Source organism: Myotis myotis, unplaced genomic scaffold (genome assembly GCF_014108235.1).
Source record: "Myotis myotis isolate mMyoMyo1 unplaced genomic scaffold, mMyoMyo1.p scaffold_m19_p_17, whole genome shotgun sequence".
NCBI classification, from domain to species: domain Eukaryota; kingdom Metazoa; phylum Chordata; class Mammalia; order Chiroptera; family Vespertilionidae; genus Myotis; species Myotis myotis.
The window spans coordinates 33383006-33395680 of NW_023416321.1; the positions used below are offsets into that span (position 1 = coordinate 33383006).

General features: G+C 41.1%; 1 protein-coding gene across 3 annotated transcripts in view; it reads right to left on the reverse strand.

The window, feature by feature from the left end:
- Nucleotides 1-12675, reverse strand: part of BLMH (bleomycin hydrolase) — a 42408-nt gene that overhangs the window by 17902 nt on the left and 11831 nt on the right. For 2 of the 3 annotated variants that reach the window (XM_036340869.1, XM_036340868.1), the window contains exons 7-10: nt 3235-3390; nt 2203-2361; nt 2021-2088; nt 1296-1413 (exon numbers count right to left, since the gene is read on the reverse strand). In XM_036340869.1, the coding sequence (XP_036196762.1) occupies nt 1296-1413; nt 2021-2088; nt 2203-2361; nt 3235-3390 (501 nt within the window). Of the gene's footprint in view, nt 1-828; nt 919-1295; nt 1414-2020; nt 2089-2202; nt 2362-3234; nt 3391-12675 lie in introns of all 3 variants that reach the window. The other variant, XR_004972894.1, reaches the window with a different exon arrangement.

Genomic DNA, 12675 nt, shown 5'->3' on the forward strand with positions numbered 1-12675 from the left:
CTCTCTCACACCGATGTTCCTTTCTCTCTCTCTCTCTCTCAAAATCAAGAAAAGCATATCCTCATGTGAGGGTTAAAAAAAAACAACAAAAAGAAACCTCAAACTGGAGGGAAGAGAACAATCTCATTATAAAATTCCAGATGAGATAATATAAGTTCTGCTTTACACTATTAGCATTAGCATATACAGTAGCTCCATTTCCCTGAGGAAAAAACAGCAGGTTAATAAACCATGCCAATAAAAGAGTGAAAGTTCCAGAGAAAATGGTATGGTATGTATATTTTTATTTATAGATAAGTATGTATGATTACTAATTCTGAAAAACATGAATATTCTATAACAGATGGAAAATAAAAAGCCAAACCTCTCCTAGAAATGACAAGGTCTTTGGTTTGTTTTCTAACAGTTTTCTAAATAATTTAAAAGTTTCACCTTAATTGAAGGAACTTTAGTTATAAACACTGAATTTAGTAGGTCCAAACATAAATATGAACAACTTAGTAGTATTTTATTTACTTTAGTATTTTATTACTTATGGTATTTTATGAAAAGTTCCTTCTGATGTCATTATTTTGTGACTTTCTTTCCAGGAATTAGACAGGTTAGAAAAAGAACACGTTTGCTTGTGGTAGTAAAGAATTTAAGTAGTTTGAAGTCTTTTCTTCCTTATGATCCCTGAGCACAGGTGTCAAATAGCCTTTCTACAGCCTAGAAATGGGGAGGCTTCTTTGTGAAAAATAAAGTCTCAGCTGCTGTTTCCAACAGTGTGTCCTAGAAATAGTGATGTTACTATTCAGAGTATTTCATAGGAAATTCAAAATACTTTACATCCAATTTCCCGAAGCTCTGCATAAATCCAGTAATGGATGGGCATGGAGTCCACAAATTACTGTTACTGACATTTTACTGCAGAAGAATCTGAATGACAAATGAAAGGAAGATAAGTCTGAACACACATTATCAAGATATGAACACTTTCAGGGCACATTTCAATTCCTCATTCAATAGAAGTTATCTTCTCCCAGGTTCCCTTCACACCAAGAACTTCCAAAGTTATAGAAAAACAGTTACTTCCTTACTCCCTGCTGACCCAAATTCTGCTCCCCATGGAAAGTTTCTATTTTCACTACCTCTGAGTTGCAGCCAAACCTCAAGTGACGGAGGTACAATGTCTTGCTTGGAAGCTAACTTTTCACAAAGAACACCTACTCTATGAAGCTCTGATGGATAAACAGTCTGCAGGAGAATGCAGGTCCACCTGTGTAAACGCTGTGGTAGGAGGCTGAGCGTCATACCTTCTCTGAGACCGCAGTGAAGATCATGGCGTGGGTCATAAGTGACTCACCGAAAGTCAACCTCTCAGCTTTATTCATGTTCTTCAGGGAGACACCAAACACTAACTCATGGTCATAGCTGGAAAAAAAAAAAAAAAAAAGACAGTACAGAATAAAGAGAGTACCATCAGGGGATAAGAGAGCTTCTGGTTGTAGAAGAAACAGAAAGGGCCCAAGAGCTCCATGTAAATATGGGCTGTAGCTCTTCAGAGAACTGAGTACATGCAGAATTCAGTCTTTCAATGGCGCTCCATTCTCTAGTGTCACAAGAGTACTCCAGAAAACACAAACTTCCCATCTCAAAAGTTGACAAGATGAGCTTGGATTGTTATTTTGGCAATAAAACTTAAAAAAAAAAAAAAAGCTTTTGAAATAATTTATTTCAATAATTTACACAGTAATCAATTATTTTTTTTAAGTGCCTTTCTCATATGGAATGGCTTTTTACGAATATCCAACAATTTCAATGCAGACACGAAGTATGATCTTGACTTCCCAAGTCAGAGCATAGAAGTATGTGGAGTTTTGTTAAGAGTCTTCAAGCTCTACAATATGGAAAGAAAGAGACCCGCCCTCAGGCCAGCCCTACTCTTTGGGTGAACCTCAGCCGAGTCATTTCGTACCAAGAGTGCACTCCAAAAGCAACAACCCACAAATGGCTTTCTATTTGAAATTCTTGCACTCACACATTCATGTCACTGAGGCCCAGCTTGCCATTGAAGTGTTTTCCAACATCACAGCCAAACCACACAGCCTAGAAATAGAGGAAAGAAGAAGAAAGTCAACAGAAATCCTATCTTCCTACTACACCAAAGATGTGGAGGACGAGGTTTTAACCCCAAAGCAGAAGACACAGAACAATACCAACCTCTCCATCTTTGATGGAGGCAGCAACCATCTTTTTCAATAAGTCAATGGGCTGGTTGTTATATAGAGTTTTTCTCCCTCCAACCATATTGCTTAAGTAGTCAACCGTGTAAAGTTTGTTGTACTTGTGCTGGGGCCGAGGGTCATTCACTAAACAAATCTATTGAGATCAAGAACACGTTGATGAGAACCTGAAACCAAGAATGTCAAGCAAGACACATACGTCTCCTCCAAGTTCATATGTCTGCATCAAAGCTCATCACCTCTGCCTACAAGAATAAGCATTACAAATATATTGCTAAATAACAGAGAAACGAAAGGTGGCAAGGTCACTGAAAGAGTTCATTGCATATTCTAATTATCCCAAGGGACACATTTGGGGCCTGCATCTTTCCTACTGGCAAGAATTACCCCAAAAGTAATTCTGAAGAACTGCATGCAGTAAGGCCAGATGGAGATCCCATCACTATAAGATCCCTGCTTTCAAGTGACAAGACGGGCTTAACACCTAGCAATACCTCAACGGAGTTGGGATTCCAATAATAAACCATTTACTTATGAGAGGGTCAGGAGGACAATAAAGGAAGGGCGTCTCTGGTCATCTTGCTAGGCAGTGGAGGAGACCTGAACAAGGGCGGGAAAAACTAGGATGGGACATTGCTCCCTTCCATGAGAGTCCCCAGAGTGGGGCGTGGGGAGGGTGCATTCCAGGGGTACTCTGAAACCAAACTAAGAAACATTTTTATTGTCTTTGCACCTGGGAATGATTCTGGGCCCCAAACCAGGGAAGATGTGGGAATTAAACTGACTGCTAGCCTACAGTTAGAAAAGTCTCTGAAGAGAGGCAATGGGAATCCTGATATGATGAACTTTATTAAGTCCATCAAATACCTCAGAGGAAGCAGGGAAAAAACGTTTGTTTAGTTTCTAGTTTGATGATCATGCATGCTAACCCCGGAATCTCACAACCTTCCTTGTAGTCAACAGGCATTTGAAAGTAAACAGCCAGTGGCTGCCAGTGCCAGTCTCCAACCTTATCTTCCATATTGAAGAGGGGCTTGACATGTTCCCTGTAAAACTCCAAGGGTGTTATGGGGCCAATCTTCTGATAATTCTTATCTTTGTCTCGATACTCCCAGGTGAACGTCTCTGGTGGATTACCCAGACAGATGCACACCACTCGGAATACCTGCAAGAAAGGAGGAGTACAGATGAGTGATGGCTAGCGGAAAGTGTTATTTACCTCTTCATTTTCCTCAAACTTAGGAAATGTAAGAAATCAGTGGCTAAATTCAAGCCAGAAATTTCACAGGAAATCTAATATTGTTCCAAAATTTGGAAGGTTAATGTTCAGGATTTGATATCAGTCAACTTCTGAATTCTTAAATCAACACTCTGAACAATACAATTCTGAAATATTAATATTTAGTGCTTAGTATTTGCCCTGCAAATTAAACTTCCTTAGCCAAGAAGCTGCGTACCACGGATACATACGACCTGGGTTGTGCTCTGCTGATTACATTTCAAGTGACAAATAATGACATATATTTTATAAATGGGTTTCCTTCCCTTCATTCTCCTAGGTTTTGCTTTGATTGTGACAGGGGTCTCCACTCAGAGAAAAGTCATTAACTTTTCAGTTGAATGACAATGTCTGATAAAAGTATTATTAGAAAAAGAATAACTTTTAGTAAGTAGTAAGGTACCACTTTTTGGGTTGTGAGACCATACGTATTTCCTAATGATGTCACAACACCTTTAAGAAAGCATCATAACAATCAACCTTTATATTATTTTCATTGGAGTATAGAAAGTACTTCTTCTCTTTTTAAAAAAGTATTTTTATTGATTTCAGAGAAGAAGGGAGAGGGAGAGAGAGATAGAAACATCAACGATGAGAAGAGAATCGTTGATTGGCTGCCTCCTGCACACCCCACACTGGGGATTGAACCCACAACCTCATATGTGCCCTGACTGGGAATCGAACCATGACATCCTGGTTCAAAGGCTGACACTCAACCACTGGGCCACGCCAGCCTGGCAGTACTTCCTCTTCTCTATCAAATTTGCTATATCTTTAAAAAACAACAACACTATAATCTGCCCCTTCTTTCTCCACCCCAGTCACCACTGTGATCCAGTTTCATCACTGATTATCTGCATTATTTGAACCATACATTTGTATACTCCATTACCTTCAAGAGCAAAGAAACTTATATTTAAGTGTGCCTATTTTGTGCTAGATACTAAATATCTGTTAAGTTTACGTAATTCTCATAACACTCTCTTAAAGTATAATTTTCCCTCCTTCTATCTTTTTTTCAAAAGAGATCAAGGTTCAAATTAAGTAACCTATTTAAGGTCACATAGCCAGTAAATAGCAGAGCCAGGCTATGAACGGAGGTCACACACAGTAAAAAAAAAACAAACGTGCTTCTTGGGTACAGGGTTTAAAGGGGAACATTTACTGAATATCTACTATGCTGCACTACAATCTCTGAATACTACATCTCTTATTCCTCTAAGTGATAGATGTGGTTCCCATTTTTTTTTTTTTTGCAGATAAGGAAACCAAAATTCAGGGAAATAAACTGCTTGACTGATGTTACAAAGCCAATAAATGGCAGAGTTAGGATTTGAATTCTGAATTCACTTTAGTGCTCTTTCTGTAACACCACGAATTAAGCATTTAACATTTACTATCACTTTCTAGGTTTCTCCAAAAGATGATAAACTTCTTACGGGTAAGGACCAGGTCATGGATACTCTGTGTCTCCTACAGCATCTAGCACTATATGTGACCTAGAAATAATAGCTGATCTGAACATTGTTCCGTTCTCCACATCACTACAGGATGAATAATTTTAGAAGCACCACTTTCTTCAAGTCACTTTCCTGTTCAACAGTCAGGAATGCTTCCTTAGAACCTCCTACAACAAATCTAAACTCCATGACCTGATTTATTCTTTTACCTTTTCTAAAACTTTTTTACATAGGCATAGCTTACATTCAGTAAATAGTGAAGTACACTAACCTTAAGTATACAGATCAATTCAGTTTTTTACATATACAGACACCCATGTAACCACCATGAAGATCAATCTATAGAACAGCTGCCAGAGGTTCTCTGAACCCTTTGCAGTCAGTAACCCAAACCTCCCTCAATGTAAAAGCCCATTCTGACTCACATACCCATTCATTAGTATTGCCTGTTCTTTAACTGTATGTAAATGGAATCATATAGCATACTCTCCTTTGTATCGGGCCTCCTTTGTTGATGGAATGCTATGAGATTCACTTATGATGCGGTAAGTATCAGTAATTTGTTCTTTATTGCTGTGTGCTATTCCATTGTGTAAACATGTTACAATTTCTCTACTCTCCTAGTGATGGACAGGTGAATTGTTTTCAGTTTGGAGTTATTATAAATAATGCTGCTTACAACATTTTTAACTAAACAGCTTTTAAAGGGGTTGAGGGAATTTACATGCTCACCAGCAAAGTAAGAGAGTTCCGGTTGTTCTGCATTCTTGCCAATACATGGCATTATAACGTTACTTTTTTGGTGGGTATATAATGTGGTTTTAATTTGCATTTCCCTGACAAGCATGGTAGGATTTTAAAGGCTCTTACAGCTTCACCCATCCTATTTCCCATCCTGGACTCTGAACTCCCGCCAGGCTTATCTGTGTCTATCTTTACTGCCTGTTCAATGCACTCAGCTCACTGTCACCTTCGTAATTCTGTCTCCTGTGTTCCTCAGACCCCAATACTAGTCCCATGCTTTAAAGCTCAGTGCAAGATGCCCCTCCTCCAGAAAGTTTCCACCAGTTATTCCAGCTCACATTAACTGCCCCCTTTGCTAAATACTTCTGGCATAAAAATGTAACATTCCACAGTGCCATTTACGTTTCTCTAATGTCTCCCTCATTGGCCTTAATCTACTAGTGACAGGATCTGGGTCTTAGAATATCCCACTGAATCCTAGAAGAACCACATTGAAAACACTTTTCTTAAATCCAAAGTTCTTCTCCAGTGGCTGGTGTGAAATTTGAATTTAGGAATCCAAACTGCGCTTCTGCTCTCTTTAAAAACACTCTGATGACGAGGCCTTACTCACATGTATAGGCAATGTTTCCCTAGACTCCAACATCCAGCACTAGGTCATACATGCCAGCTCCAGTCCATTTCTGACTGATAGACCACGGATTCACACCTGCCACAAGCTGATTACAGTAGATTATCACCTATCAATTCCATTTATAATTAAGGACACATCCTTCTTTTTCCTCTAGTTAAAGGAAGAACAATGGCTCCCAAAATATTGTTATTTTCACATCTCATAGATTAGAATCTTATACATTGGCAAATTCTGTATTGGATGGAGTGATTGCCTAACTAGTTTTTTTAAACTTCAAAATGAGGTGTACCAAGTACAGGTAAGATTAGGGTGGCCAATCCTACGCATGGTGGAGTCATTCTTGGAGCGGTGGAGCTACTTTACCTCTTAAATAATGTCCTCCTAATTCTATGGGCTATTTCTATCCCTATGGTCTCAACCAGGGCAAGAGGATCACAGAGGGTCACCTGAGCCAAATCATAAAGGCACTCTAAAAGCAGGCGAAGGGAAGGCTGAGAGAACAAAACAGAGCTATAGCCTGTAAGAAACACACCTCTCCTTGGACCTCCGCCCTGGAGAACGCTCTTCCCTCACTTCCCTCTCCCTTCAGAGATGTCCGCTCCCACCTCTGTTCTAAAGAGAATCATCTATGCCTGCCTGCTTTCTTAACCCCCACTCTCAGCACACCATTTAAGGAACTTAGTTTTTGGTGCTCCTTAGCCATTCTTGAGGAGTTAGACAGTCAGGACTTCTCCAGATTGACTTCCAGGGAAATTCATTAGATACCCAGTCCCTACCTGGCTTCCTTACCCATTAGAGAATGTACACCCAAGATTCCCCAATTCTTAGTCTGCATCCACATGTCATCATCAACCGCTGAAACCGCAGTGTAGCTATTTCTCTTCATCACCCCCAGAGCATGCTAGGCCTCAAAAAACCTTGGGACACATTGGAAACTGATACCACGGTTCAAATTTATTCTCCGAACCAAAGCTAGAAAACAAGGGCTAGGTCTGCCAATGACATTAGACCTATAATTAAGGATAAAGAGACTCTTAATCCATGTGTTATTATGGAAGACAGAACCTGCTTCTACTGTCTTTTAAAAGAGACAGATTAAGCTACAGAAGAAGTTATGCTTGCCTTTCATTTGTTATGCTCTGTTTTCCAAGACAGCAACTTCCTTTGCTAGGATTTACTGTGTGGTTAATGAGCCTGAACCACCTTAGAGCATCTCCCTTTTAATGTGGTATCATTCCCAGGTTGGTTGCCACCACAAAAAGGAAGCAGCAGGGCATCACATTAGCAACTGCAATCGAGCTACTCTAGCCATGGATTAATGAGTGCTGGGATTCACATGGACCAGAGAGTCATTTTGTATTTGCACAGCATCAAGGCCAAATGGCATTTATGGCAAATGGCAACTTTATCCTGAGGACATTGCCACTGGTAACTGTGGTCAAGACAATGACAATGAGATGAGGAAAGTTTTACAGACTTAAATGATATGTACTTTCAACTAGTAATTGTTGTCACATGTGTACGAACATCTGTGGGATTGTGATCAATTCTTTTTCCAGGTCAGTCCAGCCCAATGAAGATTAAGACAACAGCCCTGACCGGTTTGGCTCAGTAAATGGAGCGTTGGCCTGCAGACTCAGGGGTCCCGGGTTCAATTCCGGTCAGGGGCATGTGCCTTGGTTGCGGCCACATACCCATGGGGAGTGTGCAGAAGGCAGCTGATCAATGTTTCTAACTCTCTATCCCTCTCTCTTCCTCTCTGTGGAAAATCAATAAAATATATTTTTTAAAAAAAGACTAAGACAACAAAGTGAATTTCTGTGTGCTCTGAAATACATCCTAAATATAAATATGAATGTTTTACACTCTAATTTACATAGTACCTTATTGTGCACTTGACTCCCTATCTAAAGTAAAAAGTGTTCAATCATTTCCTCCTTCTCCCCCCAAAATACAGTAGAATTCTATATTGAATCCTTTTGCAGGATAAATTCTTATACCTTATTGCATATGTTTTATAAATGTGAACTTTTATCAAAGGTCCATATAAGGAATGAATGAGAATAAGGATAGCATCCCTTTCTCCTGGATTTCAGTAAAACTGTGATTTCAGACATGCTGCATTGTTTTATATCTAGAGCCATTCCCATTCAAGTCAGTTTGTAACACGCTGGAAGGAATATCTGGCTCCAAGCCAATTAACAAGAGTTAATTAAACAAGCTCTAATTTTAAATAATCTCCAGGGTCCCTGATACTGTATTTTCTTGATAAGAGACTCTGCTGTTCTAAAATAACATTCCCTGTTCCTAAAGGCACCAAACCGGCAGTGAGCTCTGCATATCCAAGTGTGCTCTCTGGTGGGCAACTCGGGAGTGTCACCCGCTTCTCATAAAGATGCACTTGGCATTCAGGACAAAAAAGACACCGGACACTGAACACAAGTCATTATACAGAACTGAAGACTGTGAATAACAGAAGCAGGATGGGAAACAGGAAAAAGGAAAAGGACACAGAAAGCATGAGACATGACACACAGGGAAAAAATTGTGGCTCCCAGTTTAAAGACAAATGACGTGGGACTGAGTTAATTTCCATCCCCATGGTAACTAGCAGACAGACATTGAGTGAGAGGAGGAAGGCAGGATAGAACAGTTGACAACCAGTCATAAATACGTAGGAGGGCGAGAGTTTAAAGCCAGCTAGCAGTGGCTCTCAACCTTCCTAATGCCGCGACCCTTTAATACAGGTCCTCATGTTGTGGTGACCCCCAACCATAAAATTATTTTCGTTGCTACTTCATAACTGTAATTTTGTTACTGTTATGAATCATAATGTAAATATCTGATATGCAGGATGTATTGTCAGGGGTCGCGACCCACAGGTTGAGAACCGCTGATACCGGCAGACACAATATTGAATTACAGTAAGGTCTAAAGCACTGGAGAAGCATTAGCTACGCCTACTGGAAATATGCATAGTTACGCTGTCCTTAGTAAGTTATTAAGGACTCTAACTTTTTAGTTTTATTGATGGACAAACTAGGCTCAAAGGTAAAATGACCTATTGATCAGAGTAGAATGGCCACAAGTACATATAAGTGGTTACAGAAAATAGTTGAACTTTGAAGAAAGTTCAGTGCTGCTGGTAAATGAGCTAGTTCTAAGAGGGAAGGACTAGGGACCTTGGTGACCACAGAGAAAGAGGAAAGAAGGGAAGATAGCTCTCTACCGCTTTCTGGTGGGGATCTGTTTTTAAAATAAATAAAAACCCACACAGCCTGGCCTGCAAAAGCAGGCAGGGAGATACTTTCTGGAGGCATTATATATATTTTCAGGCTAAGAAAACACATAAAAAGGTACATTTAAAAAGTATGTAATGTTAAAGGAAATGAGCGCATGTGGGGAGCTCCACATAGATTATAATAGTCAAATGATGGTCTTGAAACCACTTCTAGAGTGTTTTTTTGGTTTTTTGTTGAGTGGTTTTTGAATCAAAGAAATCGAAATTTGGTGTCTAGACCTACTGAATCTGCATTTTAACAAGATCTCCGGGGTATTCATACACACATTAAAGTTTGAGAGCACTAGTTTAGACCACATCTATTCTTTCCTTCCTCCAAGGCCTTGCTTCTTCAATTAGCTCTCTCATTTACATATCCCTTTCCACACACTGGTTCCCTCACACAGCCCCAACCGCCCAACGCCTTCTCTCATAGCTGCAAGCCCCCTACTTCAAGATACCATAATATCGAGAGGAGAACCAAGATGGCGGCATAGGTTAACACCGGAGTTTGCTGCTTTGAACAACTACTTCAAAAGTGAAACCAAAAAACAGAAGGGACATCACCCAGAACCACAGGAACGCCGGCTGAGTGGAAGTCCTACAACTAGGAGGAAAGAGAAACGCATACGGACACTCAGAGGAGGCGCAGTGCTGAAGTCAAATTCTGAGGTGCGGAGTGCGCGGTTGGCGTTTTCAATCGGGAGGGAGTCGCAGACTCTGAGCTCCAGATCCGGGCGAGTCTTTAGGGACCCAGACTCAAACGGGAGCAGCGGGACTGTCTGGCTTCGGTCAGAGCGAGTGCAGCTTTCTCTCCAAGCTTTGCAGCGGGTGCTGGGACTCAGAGAGGCAGAGCCCCTGGGGACAGGACTGAGAGCCGCCATAACTGCTCTCTCCGGCCCACCCTGTTGATCCTCTGCGACCCGCCCCGCCCAAGCCCTGCACAGAGGCTTTTGCCGGATAGCCTCAGGCAAACGCCAGATTAGCACCTCCCTAGAGGACAGAAGTTCTCTCACTGCTGACACAGCTGATTCTCATAGCCACTTGGCCTGGAGGTCAAACCCTCCCTGGAATTAGCTACAACAATCAAGGCTTAACTACAAGACTGCGCACAAAGACCACTAGGGGGTGCACCAAGGAAGCATAACAAAATGCGAAGACAAAGAAACAGGACAAAATTGTCAATGGAAGATATAGAGTTCAGAACCACACTTTTAAGGTCTCTCAAGAACTGTTTAGAAGCCGCTGATAAACTTAATGAGATCTACAAGAAAACTAATGAGACCCTCGATGTTATGATGGGGAACCAACTAGAAATTAAGCATACACGGACTGAAATAAAGAATATTATACAGACTCCCGACAGCAGACCAGAGGAGCGCAAGAATCAAGTCAATGATTTGAAATGCGAGGAAGCAAAAAACACCCAACCGGAGGGGCGGAATGAAAAAAGAATCCAAAAATGTGAGGATAGTGTAAGGAGCCTCTGGGACAGCTTCAAGCGTACCAACATCAGAATTATAGGGGTGCCAGAAGATGAGAGAGAGCAAGATATTGAAAACCTATTTGAAGAAATAATGACAGAAAACTTCCCCCACCTGGTGAAAGAAATGGACTTACAGGTCCAAGAAGCGCGGAGAACCCCAAACAAAAGGAATCCAAAGAGGACCACACCAAGACACATCATCATTAAAATGCCAAGAGCAAAAGATAAAGAGAGAATCTTAAAAACAGCAAGAGAAAGAAACTCAGTTACCTACAAGGGAATACCCATACGACTGTCAGCTGATTTCTCAACAGAAACTTTGCAGGCCAGAAGGGAGTGGCAAGAAATATTCAAAGTGATGAATACCAAGAACCTACAACCAAGATTACTTTATCCAGCAAAGCTATCATTCAGAATTGAAGGTCAGATAAAGAGCTTCACAGATAAGGAAAAGCTAAAGGAGTTCATCACCACCAAACCAGGATTATATGAAATGCTGAAAGGTATCCTTTAAGAAGAGGAAGAGGAAGAGAAAGGTAAAGATACAAATCATGAACAACAAATATGCATCTATCAACAAGTGAATCTAAGAATCAGGTGAATAAATAATCTGATGAACAGAATGAACTGTTGATTATAATAGAATCAGGGACATAGAAAGGGAATGGACTGACTATTCCTAGGGGGGAAAGGGGTGTGGGAGATGCGGGAAGAGACTGGACAAAAATCGTGCACCTATGGATGAGGACAGTGGGTGGGGAGTGAGGGCGGAGGGTGGGGCGGGAACTGGGAGGAGGGGAGTTATGGGGGGAAAAAAATAAATAAATAAAGTAGGGTTAGAACTAAAAAAAAATAAAAAAATTAAAAAAATTAAAAAAAATAAAAAAAAAAAAGATACCATAATATCACCAGTTCTTTCCTTTCCCTTGTCCCTACATCAACCTGGTCCAAACCACTATAATCTCTCATGTACACAACCGTAAGAGCCTCCTAACTGGTCTCCCCACTTCCTCTCCTCTTGTTTTACAATCCATTCTCAAAGCACCAAAGGGAATTTTTTAAAAACAAAAATTAAGCCACAACACTCCTCAGTGTGACCCACCCCCCAATGGTTACCCCAACTCCTTATCATGGCCTATAAGCCCATATCGATTCTTACTTCCTCTAACAGAGGTCCTCAAACTTTTTAAACAGGGGGCCAGTTCACTGTCCCTCAGACATTGCACACAGGCGCACTGCGGGCCCGGGACGAGTCGGCTGCTAAGCAGGACAAGCAGCGGTGGCAAAAACACCCGGCGGGCAGGATAAATGTTTTCCGCGGGCCGCATGTGGCCCGCGGGCCGCAGTTTGAGGATGCCTGCTACAAGATCTATTTCAGCCACTAGCACATTCTTTCCAGGCTCGAGTCCCAGTGCCTCCTTTCCGTTGCTCAGAAAGACCAAGCTTTCTCCCAGTATCGGCTTTTGCAGTTATTCTCCGCTCTGTCTGGTATGCTGCGTCCGATCTTTGGTAGCTGAATTCTTTTCATTACTTATGTATCAGCTTAGATTTATTCTCAGAAAGGCCT